The sequence below is a fragment of the Cyprinus carpio genome, chromosome A3 (assembly GCF_018340385.1).
Source record: "Cyprinus carpio isolate SPL01 chromosome A3, ASM1834038v1, whole genome shotgun sequence".
In the NCBI taxonomy this organism is placed as follows: Eukaryota; Metazoa; Chordata; class Actinopteri; order Cypriniformes; family Cyprinidae; genus Cyprinus; species Cyprinus carpio.
Genome location: NC_056574.1, coordinates 11021013 through 11045065, shown reverse-complemented (window position 1 = coordinate 11045065; position 24053 = coordinate 11021013). Strand labels below are relative to the sequence as shown.

At 36.3% G+C, this 24053-nt stretch overlaps 3 protein-coding genes across 3 annotated transcripts; 2 read left to right on the top strand and 1 right to left on the bottom strand.

Annotated features, from left to right (window-relative positions):
- ccdc137 (coiled-coil domain containing 137) lies at positions 1-2879 on the top strand. Its single transcript, XM_019122364.2, is given in 6 exon segments — positions 1-143; positions 791-918; positions 1363-1570; positions 2094-2173; positions 2263-2342; positions 2428-2879. Coding segments are annotated over 6 exon segments (735 nt in total). The 5' UTR covers positions 1-93; the 3' UTR covers positions 2617-2879.
- Positions 2880-3060: 181 nt separating this feature from the next.
- On the top strand, positions 3061-9142 carry btbd17b (BTB (POZ) domain containing 17b). The gene is given in 4 exon segments (XM_042718065.1): positions 3061-3559; positions 3562-3646; positions 6618-6927; positions 7448-9142. Coding segments are annotated over 4 exon segments (1551 nt in total). The 5' UTR covers positions 3061-3478; the 3' UTR covers positions 8523-9142.
- Positions 9143-15488: 6346 nt separating this feature from the next.
- On the bottom strand, positions 15489-18515 carry LOC109079225 (inward rectifier potassium channel 2). The gene has a single exon (XM_019094405.2). It carries the CDS (start codon positions 18406-18408, stop codon positions 17083-17085), a length of 1326 nt encoding a protein of 441 aa, XP_018949950.2. The 5' UTR covers positions 18409-18515; the 3' UTR covers positions 15489-17082.
- Between the last annotated feature and the right edge of the window lie 5538 nt (positions 18516-24053).

Below are 24053 nucleotides of genomic sequence, written 5' to 3'. Positions count from 1 at the left end.
CTGATCTCCGCGGCGTAGAGGAAGACGAGCAGAAGAAACACACCACGAGTTTACCGTCCGCTGGAGGAAGCGTAATTTACTGAAAACTACACAATGAAAACAGAAAAACAGCTCAAACAACAGAAGAACGAGAAGCATTTCAGGTAAACCAGAGGCTTAAAACTTCTCCAATAAGAGTGTTTCGGAGAGATTTGAGGCTGTGTCTGGAAATCTTGTCAAGTGGTAAACAAACACCAATAAAATGAAGTAAACTAACAACCAGATTCTAGAATACATTATTTTAGCCATATACGTCATATGGGTTTACAAAAAACGTGCAGTGCAGATCTGCTTTTTTTCGGGTATGTCTAAAGATGTAACGCTTAGTAGCCTTGCATTCGTCAGAATTGGTCATTTCTTATTACAAGGCCTAAGTTCCACATGAAGATATATGAATATTCACCTTTGAAAACTGAGAATGCCACCTTCATAGACCGTGTATTCATAGACAGAAATGACTGTAAAAGTCATGGAAATGTATTTTGGTTGTGTATATTTCTTAAATGATGTTCATCCTGCATTCTAATTTTTTTAAAGAAATGAATGGTAGGTTTTTCTTATACACTGACAAAAAAAGTTCTTATTTAATTCATTTTATTAAATTTTTTTTTAAATATAGGTTCCAGCATCCTTGTTGAAAACCATTTTGTTGCTTCACAGTTGCACTATTTAGCATTGCTCAGACATTGCTTTTGTTTACTCAATTGATTGAGGTTAATATCTGATTGTAGAGAGTCTTGTCTTTTATTAGTAAAAAGAAGTCAAATAAAAATGCTTAGCTTGCATCAGATGATCACCTGCAAAAAATACATCATAAATCAAATGAAATAAATAAGAGTAAAGATATGAATAAACATACATGAAAAAATAGGAAAAAAGGTACTACCAGTCTTACACAATTTTTAAAAAATTATGTTAAGTGTTTCAGTTTGTACCGCACAATAAATGCAGACCCATACTTACATGAAAAACGATTGTTGGATTGTTGTCATAATGCCTGGAGGGCCAGTAGTGATTATTTTGAAACAGTGTTTTCGCCCAGTCTGATCTTTTACTTTAATAAGATTTTTTTTTTTGACAATCCATATAATTGTTACCCATTTATTGTTGAGTGGAGTGTGGATTTACTGGGATTCTGTAGAAACAATTGCATGTAGTCTAGCAGTTTGAAAACTGAGGTGGATCATGAGGGCCGCATGCTGTCTGGGTTTCATCTGCAGACAAGATACTGGCCCACTAAAACTGCACAATGACACGGCTAGTGGCAAGGGCAGCGGAGGAGGGGACGTCTTGCTGTATGTTCATATATGTTTCTTATTTTAGCCTTTAAGCCAAAGATGCTCTCAGGAGATATTCCTATCCCACACTTCCGCAGAGGGCGATTTGAGTCCGAGAAGAATTATATCCGCCGCATGACCGAAGAGACTGAGCATGTCCTCTTCCTCACGAACATCCAGGAAGAGAGACATCCGGAGGTCACGCTAAAGAAAGAAGTGGAGACAGAGGAGAAGAAACCCACTAAAAAGAAATGGTTAGTTCCACACTGGGTTATTATTGTTAACTAAAACTAAGCCCATTAAAAAAGTTTCTTTAAAATAATGTGAATTTGTTTTTTTTTATTGTTTGAATTTTTTTTTTATAATATTTATTATATTATGTTTTTATTTCAGCCAGTTTCCAATGCAACATTTTTAGTTTTTGTTTAGTTTGTTAAAGTAGTAAAATATCTCGTAATATAATAAATTCTAAAATAATAATAAATAATGCTAAAATAATAATACTAGAATTAATTAAATAAAAAAATTAACAAATTTAAGACTACAGTTAAAAAAATAAAATATAATATTAACAAAAACTATTATAGTATATCAACAATACAAAAAAAGTAAAACCAAAAAAAACACTTAAACATTTAAAGCTGATCAGATTAACTGTTGTTGCCAGTTTTTCAGTGCAAATGCATATAGTAATTATGCAGGTTTTTCAATAAATGAAGCCTGTATTAATTTCTGATGCGGCACTAGTGTGTTAAAGTTTCTTTGTCTTTATTTTAGGCTCCATAGAGGGAAAATTCAGAAACAGAAAAAGAAGCTAAACCAGCAAGAGGAACATGAAGAGGAGGAGATGTTCAAAGGCATGCATTACTTGTATTATATTTAGTCTGTAAAATTCAGGATCAAATTGCAAAACATATTCATATTCCATCATTACCAAACCACATATAACATATACACTTTCCATAACTCGCCATTGAGACTCCAACAAATACTGTTAAACCAAAAACATCCTGAGTTAAGCCCCAGGTAAATTCTTTAAGTGCATACACTCCTTTATGAGATGCTAATCAATGCTGGTCGTTCATTACTATCATCCTGATCATTCCTCCAGGGGGCAACCAAAGATCTTCTCCTGAACTCCCTCCTGGGTCACAGTGCTGTGTCGCTCAACAAACCTTCTATGGCGAGGAAGAGGATAGTGGAGGAAGAGCGCGAGAGAGTGGTGCTGCTGTACAGACAGATGAAGCAGAAGCAGAGAGACAAAAAAGAGCAGGACAGGGCTGCCAAGACCTCCACATGATGCACTGCTATTTGTTTCATATAGTATTGTATTATCTCTCTGTGTATCTTTCAATTTTCTACAGATTTTGCTACCTCTGCTGGTCAACAATACCATATTGATGGATCTTGTACTAAAATATTTACAAGTGGATGTAGCAGGATTGTGTATAATGCAAAAAATAAATTAGTTCACACTTTTATGTAATGCACAGTGAGTTCACATGCATTTGGTCCCTTAATACTCAAAAAGACTCAAGTAAAATATTGTTTTAAAAAAGAAAAGGGTATTATCTGGTGTTATAATATAAATATAGGCATTTGTTCTCATCCTGCACCTTTTATGCCAAAAACGATACCTGAAACTGTGGCTTGTTGAAAGATGTGATATTACTTTTTAAAAGCAAGTGATCATTGATTGTCACTATATATATATATATATATATATATATAATCTTTTTGTTTGTTGTACAATTTTACACTTTGGTTTTTGATGGTTTTATTTCTCTTTCATGCTTTTCTATTTAATTTTCGAGTGGATATATGGTGCAGACTGGGTATTTATTCACACAATCAGTGATTTGTGAATGCGTTTGTTTTATGATGTTACTAAATCCATAAGGAATCCCACATTGTGCAAGAATGTGCAATGATATTTATCTTCCAGTGTATTCTTTTCCTTTATTTGTGCTAATACAATAGCAATAGCCCCCATGTGTAGACCGCATCCCACTCCAGACGCCCACTTCAGTCCAAACATGCGGCCCAGTGCCACAGATCGATATCATGTAACACTGAAAGAGGAGAAACTCACAATCAAAGCGGTTGTCATGGCAACGGCCCAGCCGGATTCCACCAATCAATGCGCTTCATGAGGCTGAGAGATGCTCAGCGATGTGCCAACGTCCTACATAAAGAGTGTGGGACAGGGAGACTGGGCAGCACACAGAGAGAGAGGCTGGAGTGGAAAGCAAGGAAGGACAACATTAATAGAGGACGAGAGATGGTGTACTCCGGAGGAAGCGTTCCTGCCGTGGTCTGTCTGGCCAAACATATTTTTAAAATCCATGTATTACTTAAGATCATAGATTTTTTTTAGTAGTTGCTAGAATACAGGGCTGGACTGGGGATAAAAAGTGGCCCTGGACTTTGTGGCACAGAGCAGCCCACCATACCCGGACATTTTTTATGGTGCCTTTCTATTGAACTAATAAATCATTTTATTCAGCAATTAACCAAAAAAGTAAGAGCTGCACAATTAATCGAATTTCTAATCGTGATTACAATTACCGATGCCACAATTACGTAATCGTTCAAAGTGGCAATTAATCGTAAAAGTCCACTTATATTATTCTGCGTGCTTAAGATGCATTTTTTTTTTCTTTCTACATGTTATCTTAAGGGTTTTCCCATTGTTTTAATTTTAGTTTCGTACATTATAATACCATTCATATTTTAACTTTTTTTTATAATTTCAAGAAGAAACCAATCCGATGTATAGTTGACATTTGAGGCTTAATACTATGGAAAAGCACTACAAGTTTTTCAGTTAGTGTTTTCAGCTTGTTTATTTTCATATAAAAATATGGCATGCAATGGTAACAATGGTATTCTAAAATGTTTGCAAATTGTTGCATATTTCATTAGATGATGTGTATAATACAATTACAATTAAACAAACAACAAATAAAACTTAGAATATATATATTTATAACATCTCCTGTCATTTTATTGAATAGTGCTCCAATTGTGGAGTATAACAATTCTTGTGATGCTGAAAAATACAGTAAACAGTAATATTGTGAAATATATAATTTTACAATTTAAAATAGCTCTTTTCTATGTGAATACATGCTAAAATGTAATTTATTCCTGTGATGCAAAGCTGAATTTTCAACACCATACTGCAGTCTTCAGTGTCACATGATCCTTCAGAAATCATTCTAATATGATGATTTGCTGCTCAAGAAACATTTTTAATAATTATCAATGTTGAAAACAGTTGTGCTGCCCAATATTTTTGTGAAAAATGTGATACATTACCATTCAGTCAGGGGTAAGATTAAAAAAAAAAAAACTTTTATTCTACAAGGTTGCATTAAATGGATTTAAATGACAGTAAGAGATTTATACAAAATTATTAATATTTCAAATAAATTCTGTTCTTTAACTGTGTATTCATCAAATAATCGTGAAAACGTTAAAGTATCACAGTAAAAAAAAAAGTTTTCAGCACTGATAATAATAAGAACCATTATTAATAATTGAGCACAAATAATAACTGATAATAATTAAGCAAATCAGCATATTAGAATGATTTCTGAAAGATCATGTGACACTGAATACTGGAGTATAGGCTAAAATTCAGTTTTGATCACAGAAATAAATTACATTTTAAAATATCTTCAATAAAAATAAACACTTTTAAATGCATTATTTCATAATAATGTTTTTACTGTATTTTGATCTGATAAATTCAGCCTTCTTTCAAAAAATAAATAAAAAGTCTTAATTACTTAAAGCTTTCGAAGTATAAAATAATGCATGTGAATTAATTGGCAATTTTTTTTTTATTATAATATATATCCTAATCCCGGCAATTGAAGACGAAAATCTTCAGATTTACAATGTTCTAGTGTAAGTTTGAGAATAATATTTTAGAGTTTTCTGTAACAGTTTCTTCGACGTAAAATAACAAGAAATTCTGAATAGATCTACAGACATTCACTCTTATCTCATGTCTGCTGATAACTGCTACATTAATGTTTCTATGTAGGCTACATTGTGACGAATAACGTAAATGGCATTAAATTTAGAGTAATTTGAAAAGGACCCTAGTAGTTTGCATTCTTAACAAGTAATGCCTGTCGTTTAATATATTATTATTGTTGTTGTTGTTGTTGTTGTAAACTCTTGGTAAATACTGCTGAATTGTCTCGTCATGTTTAGCATGCTTACATCTTACCTCACGCATTCGCGCAGCTCAGCGTCTGTGAATAGTAAATTCCACCTTCTACACTGATTGGCTAGTTCAAACATTTTGACATTAACAAGCTAGCCAGAAGATAGCCAGAGCGCGCTTAATTATTTAGAATGTTTGACTTAAGTGGGCCGCGCCGCGCGATGGAGGGATACAGGTTACGTGGCCTACACGTGATATAATTCTCCTGGTGCTCCAGATGGCCAGCCCGCCACTGCTAGAATGGCTATATATTTTTGTGTTATGAGATTTTTTTTCCAATCGTTTTAAATTTTTCCCCCAATTTTTATTCAAAAAGCCATCTATAATATGATCAGAGCAATTAGGACTTCATTTTTTATTTTATTTTACTGTCATTTTCTATACAGTAGTTGCATAATTTGCACAAAAGTGCAATGATATAGGCTATCTAATATAGATTACAAACATGATTTCACATAAAAATCCAAATATCTAAAGTATTTGTATAGACATAATGTTGCATTTATAAGAGGTCACCATCTTCACAGGAAATGCAGTAGCTTTCAAACGAGTGAACCGATCAAACTGTCAGGTGTGAGTGAATGAGTCACATGACTTGAAGAGCAGCAGTCTTTCATTCCGATCTGGCTTGTGATTATGTATTCAAACTTTTGCCTGGCCTCCTTTTTTCAGCCTGAACTTGGGCTCTTTCACACTTAAAGTGCCTTTGGAAGCCAAAATGCAATATAATTTGTCTAACACTTAATTTTATATGCCTTTGATTGCTTGGAAAAAAGAAAATTTGCAGTTGAGTGCCAGAAAGAAATGGATGGAAAAAACATTTTTGGGTGTGTTTTGCATTCACAACACTGGTTCCAACTGCACAGATGACATACAAGCAAGAATGGCTACATTCATTATTCATTAACTGATAAAATATGCAGTGCAAATGCATGCAAGAACATCTAAACTACTCATAATAAGCATTGTTCTTGTTTTTGAATGTGCAAAAATTGTTTTTTGCTCTTCTGAAGTTGTGAGATATTAAAAAAAAGCCATCTTTCTTAATCCATTCTGCTCACAAATCTCCCATTCCTGTCCCACAGCTGCATTAAAGTCAGATGTGGTGTTGGAGAACAGCGCTACCACACTGAACCATTCAATGGCGCTGGTGCAGCGCATGGAGGCCCTTCTGACCCAGGGAAACGGCAGTGACGTGATCCTGCGTGTTCAGACCTTAAACACGGACGAGGTGAAGCTCATCCAGGTCCACTCGCTGGTGTTGACTCTACAGAGCAACGTGTTTGATGAGCTCCTACAGACCAGAAACTCCACTGCCATGATCCTCAGAGAGACACCAGACTGTGCAGCTGTCTTTGACAAGTTCATTAGGTGAATGATTTATTACTAATTGATCACACAGCCATTTTTTTTAAAAAGCGATTTCTAGAACACTTATTACAAGCACAACCCCCAGGGAATAACCTAGGGCTGAGGTAATAGTTAATTACCCTTGAACCTACAACCTTACAGTTACCAGCCTAAATCTATAATCAATAAACCATAACACACCACTAGCTGGGAGCAACCTACTGGGCTTTATAGGAAAAGGTCTATGACATAATCTTTTTTGCCTTTTAGTTGACTTTGGTAGACAGTCATGTATTGCTGGTAATGATCTCATTTTGTTACATTCTCTTTCTCTTTTTGAGTTGTATTTTGAAGTACTGGAGCAAAAAATTCATGTAAAATTATAATATCCCATAAACAATAGGCAAGGTGTATTAATTAATAGGTTTATTTTTACATTTTTAATTTTATATAAATAAAATAATAAAACTTCATTGAGTTTGTTTTTACTATTTTTTTATATTGTAGATGTTAACAAAATATATATTTGTATTCGATACAGGTACTTATATTGTGGTGACATCACAGTGCGTCTGAACCAAGCCATTCCTCTACACAAGCTCGCCAGCAAGTACCACGTGTGGGACCTCCAGCAGGGCCTCACCCAATACATGACCCAGCACCTGTCCAGCGACTCACCCACGGGTCACGTGGTGAGCTGGTACCAATACGCCACACAGATTGGGGATGTGACCCTGCAGAACAGCTGCCTGCAGTACCTGTCCTGGAACCTGTTGTCGGTTCTACAGAGCGCCGAATGGAGCTCCGTGAGCGAAGAACTCCTGCTTACTTTGCTGCAGCGTTCAGATGTGGTTCTACAGAGTGAACTAGAGCTGTACGAAGCTCTGGAAGCCTGGATCAACCAGAACCAGCCCTCAGTTGAGACGGCCAAGAGCGCACTCAAAGCAATACGCTACGCAATGATATCACCTCAACACTTGTTCCACCTACAGAAGAAGTCGTCTGTGATGTTGAAATATTACGAATCGGTACGTGATCTGCTCTTCCTAGCCTTCCAGTTCCATGCAGCCTCACCCGTCCAGCTCGCAAAGTACTTCGATGTAAACTGCAGCCTCTTTACACCTCGTAACTATCTGTCGCCAGCATGGGGCTCTCCCTGGGTCATCAACAACCCAACAAGGGATGACCGCAGCTTTAGTTTTCAGACTCAACTTGGACCGAGCGGCTATGATGCTAGCAAACGCGTGACCTGGAACGCTCTTTTCTCTCCTCGTTGGCTTCCTCTAAGCGTGCGGTCTGCTTATCCAGAGCAGGGGTCCCTGCAGCCCACTCGTACTGATGGAGGTCGTCCGCGGATCATCGTCACACCGGCCACCTCGAGCCCAGACTTTGCTGGCGTCAGCTTTCAAAAGACTGTCATCGTTTCAGCCCGGAAGCAGGGGAAGGTGGTGGTCCGACATGTCTACAACTTCCACCAGAGCACAGAGGAGGCTGGAGACTTCTTGTTGGAAGCGGACCTGCAGCGTAGAGCATCCGAGTACCTCATTGACAGCTCACTCTACCTGCACATTATTGTGAAGCCCCTCTATCACAGCCTCATAGTAGCGAAAAAGTAAGAGTCTTGTTCCTCTATCAATGATTTCTGATGCCCTATAGCTTTGAAAGCAAGTTCTACATGTCCAAATTTATTTACATTTATGGATTTGGTAGATTCTTTTATTCAAAGCAACTTAAGTTGCATTCAAGGTACAGATTTACATTTTGGTTTAACACCCATTTGGACTCAGTTTTGATTAGCACAAAACGAAATCAAAAGTGAAGCTACTTTCATAGATTTTCCTATTGCATTCTGGTGTGTAATACCTATTTTTCTCCATTCAGTCAATTCCCAATGGATAAATTCAAAGTCCATCCTTCTCTTTCTCATTTAATATCCTGTTTCACTTTGAAAACAGGATATTACAGAGATAAAATGGGTTTTGAATGGTTACTTCCATAACCAGTTTTTACCATGATGCATGAAAGCTCACCCTAATTTATTAGTACTTGGAAATAACCATTGTAATATAGAAACATTTGACTTAAAATTGTCATCCCTTAAGTTGTATGGTGAGCATGCTGAGTGCTTTCATAAAAAAAAAAAAAAAAAAAAAAAAATTCTGATTTGATTTTTTGCTCACTTGTGTTATATTGCAATTCATGTTAAGTTTCATTAAAATCACAATTTATAAACCCACAAATTACTGTGTCTATTCATTACCAAGACTAAGATTATATTTTATACAGTGGATTTGGTCTCATTTGCCTCCAGCTATTTTTAGGTGTACAAAACAGTTTGTTTATACTGACAAATAATGACAACCTATCATTCCAAACATTTTATATTAATCTGTTATCTTAATTAAGAACACACTGGTTTGTACTGCAGACAGTTTTACCATTTACTGCACTCCGTTATAATCATGCCCAATAAAACCTAAATCTCAAACAAAACATTAAAACCAAACTTAAAAAAAAGCACTATAGGCTGGCCGCGGGTATGCAGATGCCGACTCTCGTGTTGACAGGTTTTTATGATGCCATTTAGCTGGAGTAAAGCTATCAGAAGATAACTATTAGAAGGCCAACTGGAGCACAGCAGTGCAAACGCAGCGTTTAGAAGCAGCTGCTGGAGTGATTATGGATGCTGGGCAGGTGCAGGTTGGGAAAAGAAACATGATGCTCAGGCTACAGTATGTTTGGAACAGAATACTAGCTTACTGCTGCGTACATACACTGTATACTACAGACTAGAGAAAAAGTCAAACAGCACAGTGGAAAATGCAGGGATAAACATTTAAAAACGTATGTATTATCCAAATTAGTGTTATAATGTCATAACTTTTAATCTGATCAATTAGAAAGTCAAGAAAGAGATGTTTAAAATAATGCATCACACCGGTTGAGTCAGGTGCATTGCATTGTGGGATACATTACACACAGAGTGCTCTGTTGAATAATACAAAATTTGGCAAATGTATTAGGTAAACCAGGTATTCTTTCCATACACAAAATGTCCATGCTGCATACTTTAGATATAGTTTTAGTATTGGAGTGTTTCCCATATATTGATAAATTTGTGGAAGCCTGCCACAAATAGATTTTCCAAAAGGCGTTGACTTCGTTGTATAAGCCTGAGCTCTGCACGTTTCAAAGTCAACACGCGGCCCGGGTGTTTTATATGAATGTATCTCTGAAGAGAATCGACTGTTTTCAGAAAAGGTTTGATGTCATTTTCCTTTAGTGAGCGCAAGCTCTGCTATGTGTACAGCCGTTACCGGGGAAACCACGAATTCTGACTTTCCAAAAGTGCCTCCTGCTGGCAAAGAATGAATTTGCATTTTCAATAAGCCCATTTGCAGTTTTATATATTTCCCCCTGGGGAAGGTACCACCACACATAGAGTGTAAGTCTGTGGGAAACACCAAAACTTCACACTCAACAATTCATTCAATCTAGATATAATTAATTAAAACAAACATATTTAATCAATCATTGAGGGAATGTGTTATTTGTCAATACATCTCAATAAACCAACAGAGACAATAATACAGTCTCTGGAAAAGAAACCCTCCTATTCATCTTGTGGTTTGACATTAATAAACTAACTTTCCGTGTTTGTCAAAATGTACCAAAATGTACTATATATATATGTGTGTGTGTGTATATATATACACAGTATATATATACTATATATATATGTGTGTGTGTGTTGTTCTTCTATAAGTATATACACAGTGATATATATAATTATATTGTTCTTCTAAAAGAAAGTAAGTAATACAAATTTGGAACAACATGAGAGTGAGTAAATAATGACAGAACTCTCATTAAACAGCTTGAAAGATCAAAGACATTTTTAATAGAGTTAGTAACATCCACTAGTAATCTATCACTTCCAACTCTTTGGAACAACATGAGAGTGAGCTAAATAATGACAGAACTTCTCATCTTAACCTCAACATGGTTCCCTGACATTACCCCTCCACAGCTCTTTTGACGTAAGACCCTCATCTGCAATGGTTTCATCTTCGCTTCCTTCCCCTATAACTGTTAGCCGATACTTCTGCTCCACCTTACGTCACTGTTTGCCCCTTGTCTTCCAAGAAGATGTTCTACGCGAAGTTCTAAGCTTAGAGCTGCTAAAGGGTAAATCCAAAATACTACTGGACCTAATGTGTACAGTCAACTCCTCTCTTCCTTTCTGCTAATGTCTCCAACTGCTAAAAAGACTTCCTACCATAACAAAATTTTCGTCTAACTCTCGGCATGCTTTTTTAAAACATTTTCCTCACTCCTTTGTCCTATTCCCCCTCCTTTATTTTAATAGGACGTTTGAAACATTGAACAAACTTTTACAGACAATCCCTCAAGCACATCTCACAAACAAACATACACTTATTCAAATCCTTCTCCTTCATCTCTGAGGCAGAAGTGGAATTGATCCTATTCCAGCTCCCATTTCTCCTGTACTCACATCATGCATCGCCGTAGAACTTGCTTGGCTGTTATTGCCAAAAACACTTGTATCGACCAAGTCAACCTTTCTCACAGCAATGGAAAAAAAAACCTAAGACTGGCCAAGAGCGGAATCCAAACTTCAAATCTTGCTTGATCAATCACACCACCAATCCTCCTGTCACCCTACTGACTGATAAAGGGCATCTCAGGAACACTCCAAGTCCTTACCTAATAGGTCCTTCAATTCTTGGAGAGGAATTCATCTATATGCCTCAACCACTTTTACAAGGACATGCTTTTTCATTACCTCATGAGATTACCTCTACCTCTCATTCAAGAGCCATCGTTACCTTCTGTCTAAAACAGGGGCTAAGTCGACCATTTTAAACCCCTTGCCAGACGACAAACCCATCGTTTTCATCATAGGCTAACTCAAAAACAGCCAAATTAACCTAACTAACCATTGGGTTCCTGTCATTTAACATTCAGGCCCTTTCTTTCCGAACATGCTGCACAACTCTTGTTGTCAAGCTTTGTTCTGTCCATACACAACACTCTCTTGCCCATTTATCAAGACCCAATTTTACAAGATTCATTTTTGAATGAAAAAGAATAGAACCTCTATTTATCAATTGCAGAAATTAAGAATCAAGGCATTGAGTTTGCATACAAAACCACCACTGGCTCTGCATTACCTATTGCCACGAAGCACGTCACTTTTACAGACTTTTAAATTACAGCTGACTCCCACTGTGCTGACCCTTTCTCGTCTTACAAACACAGCATCTCTCTCCTCTCTCCCTCTATTCTCCTATTAAAAAAAAAAATACATGTAACTACCTTTCTATCTCTCATCTCCTTTTCTTTTCTCTCTGCTCTCTAATCTTTTTCTATTCTATCTCTCTGAGACTTACTCTCTTTGTTTGTTTTGATTGCTTCCATTGTCCTCATTTTAAGTCGCTTTGGATAAAAGCCTCTCTAAATGTTTAGGTAAAGACTTGTCTAACCGCCGACGCTTTCGTCTGCACACACAGGATGACGTCTGAGGGTGAAGTATTTTAGGAACTGGGGTGATATTTAGGGCCTATTTTTTTGGTTGAAACACTTTAAAACAAATACGGGACGCGCGCGCGCGCGCACACACACACAATGCGCAAAACTCCGTTTTTTAACAGTCAATAGCAAATACTTAAACTAAAACAAAACATACTTACAGTATCTGATTCAGAAGCACCAGATTGTCGTATCAAATCCACAATTATTACAAATCACAGTTTTACAAAACGCACGTGTTGTCGCGAATAAACATGGGTTTGAACAGTCAATAGCTGTTCTGTTGTAAGTAATCTTAAAAAGATTCCTAAAGGTTACAAAACGGTCCTACTGTCGGAAGGCCAAATAAAGTGCTTTTGCTTTCGCCTAGAAACACACAGCATCTCCCTGACATGGCTGCTTCAACACTTACTGCTGTTACTGAAACCACGCCTTCTTTCTTTGTGTGAACATTTGGGCGGCATTACGCAAATATTTCCACATAGAGACGTAGAGATGTGGGGGCGTGTTTGAATGAGACTCTTTGGATTTGAGACTTTAGTCTTTGCAACTTTACAGATCTTCTTTATGCACCCAGTGGCGGCTCGTGGGTTTTAAAATAGAGGAGGCACACTAATTGTATTGGTCTGGGGATCCCTGCTGATTATTATTATTATTTGCTTATCCACTTTAAAATGGCTTTTTGGTTGCTTTTAGTCAGAAAACGTTAAGAAAACGAGGTGCCTGTTATGCCATTTAATTAAGTCGCGACTGCTGTTACGTTACCCTATCCATCTTAGGCGTGTCCTCCCTTTATTTTTAATTTGTATATATACTGTTTGAATGACAGCTTGGTAAATCTGTTGCCGATATAAATATTCAATATCGCTACTCATCATAAGTACTTGGATCATTATCAGCGCAGCAGGAGACGTTCAAACTAATAGCAGGTAATTTAGATCTCTGTGATGATTGGTTGATATACCGGAAGGGAGGCTAGCCTCCTTTGCGAGGTTTCTTTTCTCAACACCCTTCAGCGCTGAAAGTGAACACTCGATGCTGATTGGCTAATTTTTTATACCAACTGAGGCACGAGAGCTCATCTCTGCCCCGGCCTCCCCCTCCCCTTCTCTAATATTAGCGGTTGTAATTACATCAGCAGATTCGGCACATTCGCGATTGAAAAGCGGCGCTTTCCAACTTCAGTAACATGTTATGGTATTACAGCTGTGAAATTACAAACAAAAATACACATTCTGAGACATGAACTGAAATGAACTGTGAATTTTATTAAAATTAAATCGTCCTCCCATTTTCATCTAAAAAATTTTGGGGAAGCCGTGCCTCCCCTGCCAAGCTGCCACTGCATGCACCAAGAGCTTGTAATACTCCAAAGAGAAAGGAAAAATTGAAATCGCATCATATGACCCCTTATTACATCACTAATAAATACCAGCAATAACAATGAATGAATAAACAAATCAGTCAATGATCTGTACATTTGATTTAATAATAGCCTATGTATTTAGGCCTAACAATATGAATAAATTGTATTACAACATATATATGTATGATTTATTGGGTGTTCTGATGAGGTCTAACTGGGGTTTGAACTACTGTAATATGTTAAAATATATAATCTGTCTGACTGTCAGCTACAAACCGAGTGGTTTTCTTGTTAACCGTGTGCAGTTTAAGTTAAGTATTTGATGAGCTATTGAATATATTACATTTTTGTTATGGACAATTTATTGTTTACATTTTACTGTCATTGACACATAAATATAATTTTAATGCAACATTTGCATGTAGATGAAAAAAAAAGAAAATCATAAAAAAAAAAAAAAAATAGTACATTATAACCCACAGTGGGGTTAACCACAGAAAATCCACATAGTGCCCAAAGGGCAAAGCTGCTGTGGGCCCCACGTCAGCTAACCTGCATGGTTTTAGTGTGGGTTTGCTCTGCCCAAGCTGTCCCACAGAAAACCCACAGCAGGCCCACATGGGTATGTTTGCTGGGATGTCACTTAACACACTCAACTTTTTTGTTTGGGCACTCACTGCAAACAAAAATCAGATACCTGACTGATTCAAATTCAAGAGTGAAAAACATACTGAAGCAAATTCTTAAACTCACTAGGCCTGAACTACAATCCATCGACTCTACTTCACTCCCCTGTGAAATTGTGCGTCATAGATTCCACTGCAGAACATGATAGAGGGATAATCCTAACACACCTGAATTGATAACGTTCACTGCAACAGCTGGTACAAAATACTAAATATAACCAAACCTGAACCTATAATGATTAAAAAAATAATTTCACTGCAACAGCTGGTTCATATTTCCTTGTGTACTTTTTCTTGTAACTAATATAACTAATTATAAAAACTAGATTTAAATTTCACACAAACTTCTGCCACAAAATTAAATCTATCTATCTATCTATAGTATTTCGTTTTTTTAATTATCTATTTATTTTATTCACAATTAATTAATCAAACTAATTCACACCCAATTCATATAAAAGAGGACATGCATGGATAATGTGGAAAATCACAAGTAAAGAGGACATGCATGGATAATGTGGAAAATTCCCTCAGGGTGAAATCAGACTTTCAGCAGAACAAAACCCAATCCTCTCATTGGATCTCCTGTGTCCAATCAATACTCTGTTTACACAAACTAGTGCCATGGATTCAAATTAGTCCAGCCAGACAATCTTTGTCTGGATGATCTCAATGACAACTATTACAGTCTGAAAATGAATGAATTACTTCTGTCTAAATGTACAGTAGGTGTTGAATGTGTGTGTGATGTCATACTTTGGAATGTTATCTATTAGGATTGCATCATTTGATGTGATTAAAATACTGTTATATTTGTGAAATATACAAATATGCTGCAGACCTAATTAAAATGACAAAATATTTTATGCTGTCAAGCATTTTATAATATGGACTTGTTCACATTGAAACTGATACAAACCAACGCAAACAACAAATGAATTGAAAATCACACTGCAGATGATATTTTCAGTCACTGGTAAGTTTTATTGTGATAGCTACTGTCACAGTTTTATATATAAAAAAACTTATATTAGATAATGCTTCCCTAATTTTTCTGGTTTTTAAAACCTTCCAGCAATTCAAGTCATTATTGCTTTGGTTGTAACACATCGTCATACAAAACAAAATAGTATTTTTAACCTTTTATCAACATTTACCTTTCAGCATCAGATAAGTAACATTAATTTCTTCATTCATAAACATTAACTTTCATGTCTTCAGTCACTGAAGCTCTATTGCACATCGAAAGCACATATACTGCTATGAACATGACATTCTTTACATATTATTCAAAGATTTGCTTCGTACAGTGTGTATATTTACAACTCTTTGATTGTTTATGTTGTATGAATGCCAGATTTCATCCAAACCCTGAGATGTTAAGTGTATTTTTGACAGATCACAGAAGATGCAGCACATGGACTGAGGTGTTTTATGGTACTTTCACTACATGAAAACATTAAGTGCCCTAGATTAGCATTAACACTTAGTCTCACTAAAAATGTATGGGTAATCTTCAATACTGATATTATAATGTAATAACCAACACAAGTCAATTATGTACTGTATATCAGCATTATTGTGTTTTATACAGAACAGCCTTTATAGAAAGTGGAGATAAATACCATGTTGTTAGGAGACCAGCTCATTAACAGGTTTTCAAACTTTTTGTGAACATACAGTGTTTCACATAGGCATAACCTGCCACCATAAAAATACCTGTTTTTTTTTTCAAGTGTAATATGCAGGTTAGGTTTCTAACCATGTGTTTCACTCATTTATCTTAAATCATGACGTTGCAGTGAGTTTTAAATGTTCAAAATGTCCCTCAGTTGTAGATTTAATGGAATGGACCAGATCAAAAGGAAACATTTGGTTCTCATTTTCACTAACCTTCATTATACCATCTCTGCTTTTAAAGACATGATTTCATCATGGCTTTTGCACAAGGTATTATCCTGAACATGCTGCTAGTAGCCTGTGTGCAGGGACAATCAGACAAAACTGTCTGTCCTGCAAAATCTTTGCCATTTTTTAAATTAAAGCTCTGCTCCAAAACCCATTGAGCTACATATAGACAGTATCAAAGACTGGCTTCCGTGAAAGCTATCTGCAAAGTATGTAGGTAGCAACATTATGCTACAACCCAAGGGAGCCTACTTTATTTTGGCCAAATGTATGTTTAATGGAAAAAGCATCTGAGATGGTGCATAGAAAACTAGCTCTACCCGTACTAAATGAACTCAATATGTTTTAAAATCGTCTCAAAATATTAAACATGTTTGATGTCCTCTGACTGGATGGAATCAAAGTTTGAAAAAAAAAATAAAAATAAATAATAATAATAATATTCTTGTATATATTATAAACTGATTGCATGTAGACTGTCGGAGTAGTTTGAAAGTTAATGTTTGTCTTCTTAGATAACAAGCGCAAGTAAAAGTTACAAGACATCTACAACCCAAACTTGTGTTCCTCTCAAACCACTGGCAAAATATTGCTCCCAAAAACAGCCGCAAAATACATTTTCTTATGCTGTACACCATATACCATGCATTATTTTTAAAGCAGTCATAACTCAGGTTGTAGTCTTAAAAGTTTGAGTTGTAACGGTAAAGTATCCTGACTGGAATCTGTGCTTTTGTCATCATCAGTATTGGATCCTTCCAAGGCCACACTGTCCCTTCTGATATTTTTCTGGTCTTCATCATCATCATCATCATTGTCATCCTCCGTTTCCTCTTTATCCATGAATGCTACTTCATTCTCATAACAAAAAGAGTTGGAGCTAGACCTGATGTACTTTTTTTTGGCCAAATCTCGAGCGCTGCATTGAGGTGTGCTGAGAACCTCGTAGGTGTTCTCAAAGCGTGAGTAGTCCACCTTGTAATGGTTTTTCTCCTCAAAAAGGACTGTCTCAAAGCGATGGCCCCACAGGATTTCGCTCGTCACGTAAGAGCTACGACACTGAGTGGTCATAGACGTAGCTTCCACCATGCCCTCCAAAATCACCACTATCTCCAGCCCCGAACTTTCCAGTTCCTGTTTGCTCATATCAAACAAAGGACTTTCCTCATCAATCTCATGCACAATGGTGATAGGAGACACTAAAAATATGCGGTCAATACCAGTGTCGAATCCGACATCAATGTCTATCTGATCCACCGGGATGAACTCGCCTTCAGCGGTGGTGCGGGATTTGAGCAACTGGGCGCGAACGTGAGCTTCCACCAGGTGGCTTTTCCGGAGGTTCCCGACTCTCCACATAAGACACAGTTTACCATCTCTCATAGCTATTGTGGCATAGTGACTAAACAAAAGAGTTTCATTTCTTTTCTTAGGCTTGGCCATCTTAGCCATGACCGCACCAATGATAAAGGCATCAATGATGCATCCCAAGATGCTCTGGAAAACCACCATGAAGACAGCAAAGGGGCAGTCCTCCGTTACATATCGGTAGCCATAACCAATAGTTGTTTGTGTCTCCACAGAAAACAGGAATGCTGCCATAAAGCTGTCAACGTTCGAAATGCATATCTGCTCTTGATTCTCAGAGTCACCAGACGAAAGTGCAATGAACCAGAATATTACTCCGAAAAGAAGCCAGGACAATAGGAAGGAGAGGCAGAAGAGGACCATCATCCAACGCCAACGGATGTCAACGCACGTCGTGAAGATATCAGCCAGGTAGCGCTGACCTTTTTCACTCATGTTGATAAACTGCACATTGCAGTGTCCATCCTTGTTGACGAAGCGGGTTTGTTCTTGCTGCTTCATGTGCACTTTGCCGCCCACATTTCCATTGCCGTAGCCATTTTGCATGGCTATAGGGGACAGCTTCATCCCGCCTTCCTCAGAGGAAACTATGCTGTACTGGTGTGTTCTCACACTTCCCATCACCGCCGTAGGAGATGGTTGAGACTCGTCTGCTTTGGAAAACAGTCTGAGTTTCTGGAAGACACGTTGGAGAAACACTTTCGACCTCTCACATGTACCAACACAAATAAAAATTAAATATGTAATTCCTTGGAATCAAGCAAGCATTGAGATGGCCACTCCAAAAAAACAATGTTTTCGCTGAGGCTACAAAGATCTCTCCTCTTCCATGGAATGATTAGGCCTTGTTGGCAAAGCTGGGATGTGGAAATAACACATAGACAAAGTAAGAGATCTGAAGAAATGAGAAGCCAACCTGTTCAGTTTGCACAAAGAAAATTATTATTTACGAACTGTGACATTACAGGGTTTTAAAGATTAACTGTCAAGATAATGTAAGGTCATTTCTGCTTTGGCTGACTTTAATATCAAGAGTGATGTAACATCTGACATGACCTGACAGAGCTATTCAGAAACACGGATGTACAGATTAGAGCTGCATATTCAGCGAATTATGCACCACAGATATGACACCAAACATATAATGACTATTACAGTAGAAGAAAATATAGCTGACAAATGGACATGGACAAATACACTTTTAAAAATACAAATGTTTCATATAGTTTCTCAATATCAAAATAAATTAATTAAAAAAAAAACCACACAAATTAAATCCAAACAAATAAAAAAAAATATAAAAAAAAAAAAAAAAAACAAAACATCAAAACATAAGCACAACAAAACATAACACAGAATTCAGTATGTGAGTACAAAGGAAAACAAATTCTACAAAATAATAAAAATTAAAAAAAAACATCTACAAAATAATTATTTAATGACAATGATGTGCTATTCAACGCTCTAAACTGCATGATGTCATTAAGAAATATTGAGAAAGCTGATAATTGATAATAAAAATACACATCAGGAAGGGGCTTCATCCCAGATATATCTTATTTGAATATTTTTTTCATTATTATTAGGCAGATGGAAATACATTACATAAATAAATACACTTGATTGCCTTTTGTTCTGAGGAGGTCAATACAGTGTTGTCTGATATAATATGATTGTCTGTTTTCAAGTAAGAAAACCGTTAAGTATGGACCTTTGCACATTAATAAATAGAAAATGGTACAACAAAATACTATATTATTGAAAATTACTACACATTGAAATAGAATTAATTGATCATTAAAATAAACAAGGATAAGCATAATTCATCACAATTCACAAACTGATGGAATAAAATTTAATTTGACAATTGTCAAACAAGTTAAAGTGACAGTATCCGAAACGTGACATTCAGCCAAGTATGGTGACCCATACTCAGAATTTGTGCTCTGCATTTAACCCATCCGAAGTGCACAACAAGAGCATGGAACACACACACACTGTGAAACACACACCCGGAGCAGTGGGCAGCCATTTATGCTGCGGCGCCCGGGGAGCAGTTGGGGGTTCAGTGCTTTGCTCAAAGCACCTAAGTCGTGGTATTGATTATTGGAGAGAGCGCTGTACACATTGACTCCCCCCAACAATTCTATGCCGGAAATCGAACTCACAACCCTTCGATTGGGAGTCCAATTCTCAAACTGATTAGCACGACTTTAATTTGAAAATTTTATTTCTCAACAAAATTAAACTTATTTCTCAACAAAATTGCCCTTAAACTGCATTTGTGACATTTGCACAGAAGTAACTGCTCACTTCTTATGACTACAATAACAGCTTTAGCTACTGGTAAACAAAGATATTGCCACATAACTAAAACGAAGCTTACCTTCGGGAGTTCAAGAGCATCAGGAGTTTAGATCAGCACATTTCTGCAGATAGCAGTTGTTGTTATCCTGTGGGAAAGATCAGTCAAACATGATGGGGCTTGATGGAGGTTTCGATCATCTCACTCAGTGTTGGCCAAAGCTCAAGCCGATCGAAGAATAGTTTTAAAAAGCCTGTTAATCTCCGCCCTGCTGTCATGACAGTTAGCTGTGATTACATCATCTCTCACAGGATGCCGTCACAATAGCATGTAATACACAATAATCAGGTTTAAATAATTGATACAATAAATTAGTAGACTATTATTATTTATTTTCATATTTATTAAGTAAAAAAAAAAAAAAAAAAAAAAAAAAACTAAACACGAGTGACATATCGCGTCATTCTCACGCTCATGCTGCACCCTAGCCATTATATTTGTCTGGAATGAAAGGATACATTTTCAAATTATAATAATACATAATTAAGAATATGCCTATTCTGAATGTTCGATATTATTTAGCTTCATGAAGAAATAAATAGAAAAAAAATTAAGTAAAATAACAGTAAAAAAAACAAACAAAAAAACAAAATTATACACACACACACACACACACACACACACACACACACACACACACACACACACACCGGCCTACCGTTCAAAAGGCCTGTAGGGTCGGAAGGATTTAAAAAAAATCTCTTATCTGATCAAAAATACAGTAAAATCAGAAATATAGTGAACTATTAATACAATTTACCATACCTGTTCTCAGGGACGTGCACACACATTTTGAGGGGCAGGGGCTTAGGTGGAAAAAAGGGCGCTTCTCATATTTATTTAAATGTTTTTTATAAATAAATTTGGGTTTGGGATATTGACAGGACATGAATGTATTTAACCTGCAGTTAAAAATGCATTAATACTGTTTTGATATTTTAAACATACAACGTTGAATAATGCTTTACTTTAAATGTGAAATTACCCTGTTAACTGTCACCCGTCCCCTCTGTGGGACGCCTACGTTTATTTCACTATATTACAGTTAGATCCTAATGTAATCATGACAAACTATATATCATTGGAAAGGTCTAAGACTCCTAAATAGATATTTTATTTTACAATGTTTTTTGTTAAAAATTATGTAGGAAAAGTAATAGATTAATTTATGACAAAAGTGCACCTCAAAAATCTATATCGTAACAGGAGTTCTGACATTTGTTAAAAAAACTCTTCTTTGTTGCCTTTTTCTCTATCACACTTTAGAAATCATCAGAAATTATATATCAATTGAAAACTTAAAATCTCGAAATTCATCCTTTGAAACCCATTTTAAAATCAGACATTGCATTACCATGAAAATGGTAGGCTACATCAATATCATGTTACAAAATGTTTTCATTCATGAATTATAAAAAAAATAAGTTTGGATCGTGCACTTTCAAGTCTATGTTCAAGAATGTGAGTGACAGTTAAGGGGTTTTAAAACTGCCAGTAGGTGGTAGCAAGTCACTGTTAATAAGTGAGTCATTGCGACTGAACCGAATCATTTAAACGATTGATTCATTCAGGGACAAAACACCGTCATGTTGCTCAGAGATGCAAACTGGAATTATATTTGTTGGCGAAATAGTCAATATTGTGTCTAAAACGTTAGTATCTTAATATTAAATTTGTGTTTATTTAACTGCTGTATAAAGTCAATATCACATTTATAATCATGTTGCTGTTTGGTGGAAAAAACTTAGCCTAAGTCTTCGCGTGATACTGATTAACTATATGAAATATTATAAATATATACATTTCTGCCCCCAAAACTTGAATTTTGTGATCATTCCAAATGCATTTTAATAAACTGAATCATGCAGTGAACTGAATCATGTAAGTCTCATGAGCCATGCTATTAGCAAGACAAATTAACTATAATTGCCTTTTGGATAATTAGCTGTAAATTCAAGGCACAGGTAGCTTAGCCTTTTGTTTTCTTTTTTTTTTTTTTGTGGTCAACTTTTTATTAGTATTTTACATATAACAAATAACACCATAACATCCATTTCGGATAGAAGCAACACATACACTCAACACGTTCTCACTCCCAACTCGTCACATATGGATGCTTGGTCAGGATCCCTTGGCGTCTTTTTTTAACGCACTGGTTACCCCTTTGGCGTCATTTTTCAGCGTGCAGAGAATCCCACAGATTTTGGAGCAACTAAGATAAATATGAATAAAAAAGAATAGGCTACAATTAATTATTTATGGCATGGGTGAATCCCAATCAGGCAAGCAGGAAAAGTTATGTCTGTTTTGGAAGTCTGTCTACTAAACAAAAAATAAAAGACAAAGTGGTTTCACTGGATAGCCAGTGGGGACAATCTAATCTCCACAGGTACAAGCCGCACCGAAAAAGATCAAACATGTGAATTAAGATAATTTGTATTGACAGAGTAGTATAACATTGTAATGGTTCAATGGTAATGAAGTACAGTATACAAGAGATGCTCAAAAAGCTGACTGACATGGAACCCTTGGTTCAGGTGTCTTTAGCCTACTGGTGCTGTTTCCTCCTCTTCCTGCAGCTCACCATGCAAGTCATCAAGACTTTGGAGCTCATCACTGAGTTCTTGATGAGCAACCAGGTTACGCAGCCTCATAAACTGTTCTTGGAGCTCTGAATCACTCATGGTTATGGACAAAAACACAAACAGACAGAAAGACTCACAACAAAGATGGACAGATACATACTTCAGCTACAGATGTAAACAAAGAGAGATAGAGAATATTGAAAAATTGTGAGGTGCCACAATATTGTTGTAGCTATGAATTAACTTGTATTGTTTATTATTGGTAAACTAAATAATTTTGTGTGGATTCTGAACGGTTGCTGGAAAACACACCAATCAAAAAACACCAATCCATCAACAACAACTAAAAATGAACAATTAAAAATGACTATAGTGTTGTAAGCTACAGTAATATGGGTAACTGAAAACACATCATAACTAAAAACCATACAATATTCCTTGCATGATTATATGTGAAAAAAAGCAAACTAACTTGAATTTAATTAGCTAGCCTACTATACATTTGGTGCAACAAGTTATATTTTTATAATGTCTGCTGTCATTTACTGCATCACGAAACTGCTACCTTGCACTTATAAAGGTTCTAAACACAGCTTCTTGACCTGATTCAACAGCTTTTGTTCTGTAAATTTAAGGATTGTTCCCATCTTTATTAATTACCTGTTCTAGGCTACTTACCAAGTGGAAAATCGCAGTGGACCTTGGGATCGCGCCACTGATTGATTGATTTATATATATATATATATATAAATATATATATATATATAAATTAAAAACAAAAACATGAATCAATCATTTAATCAATCAATCAACCAATCAATCAATCAATAAATAAATAATAGGTTTGAATTTTATTCATTGATTAATAGTTTTGCGTTGATTAATCATTGTTTAAAACACATTAATCATAGCACATTAAATCCGTTTATCAACATCAACGAGCCTCGACAAAAAATACCAGCATAAGAAACACAAAAGTGCATGCTGCTGCTCGCGCCATAGAGCGTTGTTAAAGTCAACGCTGAATGCTGTTTCACAGGCGGCACTTTGATATCAGACAACCAGTGATTTTTAAAATAAAAAATCAGTTGGAGAGCTAGGTAAATATGACCTGGTGGCCGCCAATTGATTCGCCCATGCCATAAATAATTTATTGTAGTCTATTCTTTTTTATTCGTATTTATCGTAGTCGCTGCGGTACGCTTCTTTAACACGACAAATTCCAGCGCCGCGGGCTCCAAAAGTCTGTGGGATTCCCCGCTCGTTGAAAAAAAGACGTCAAGGGATCCTGACCAAGCGTCCATATGTGACGAGTT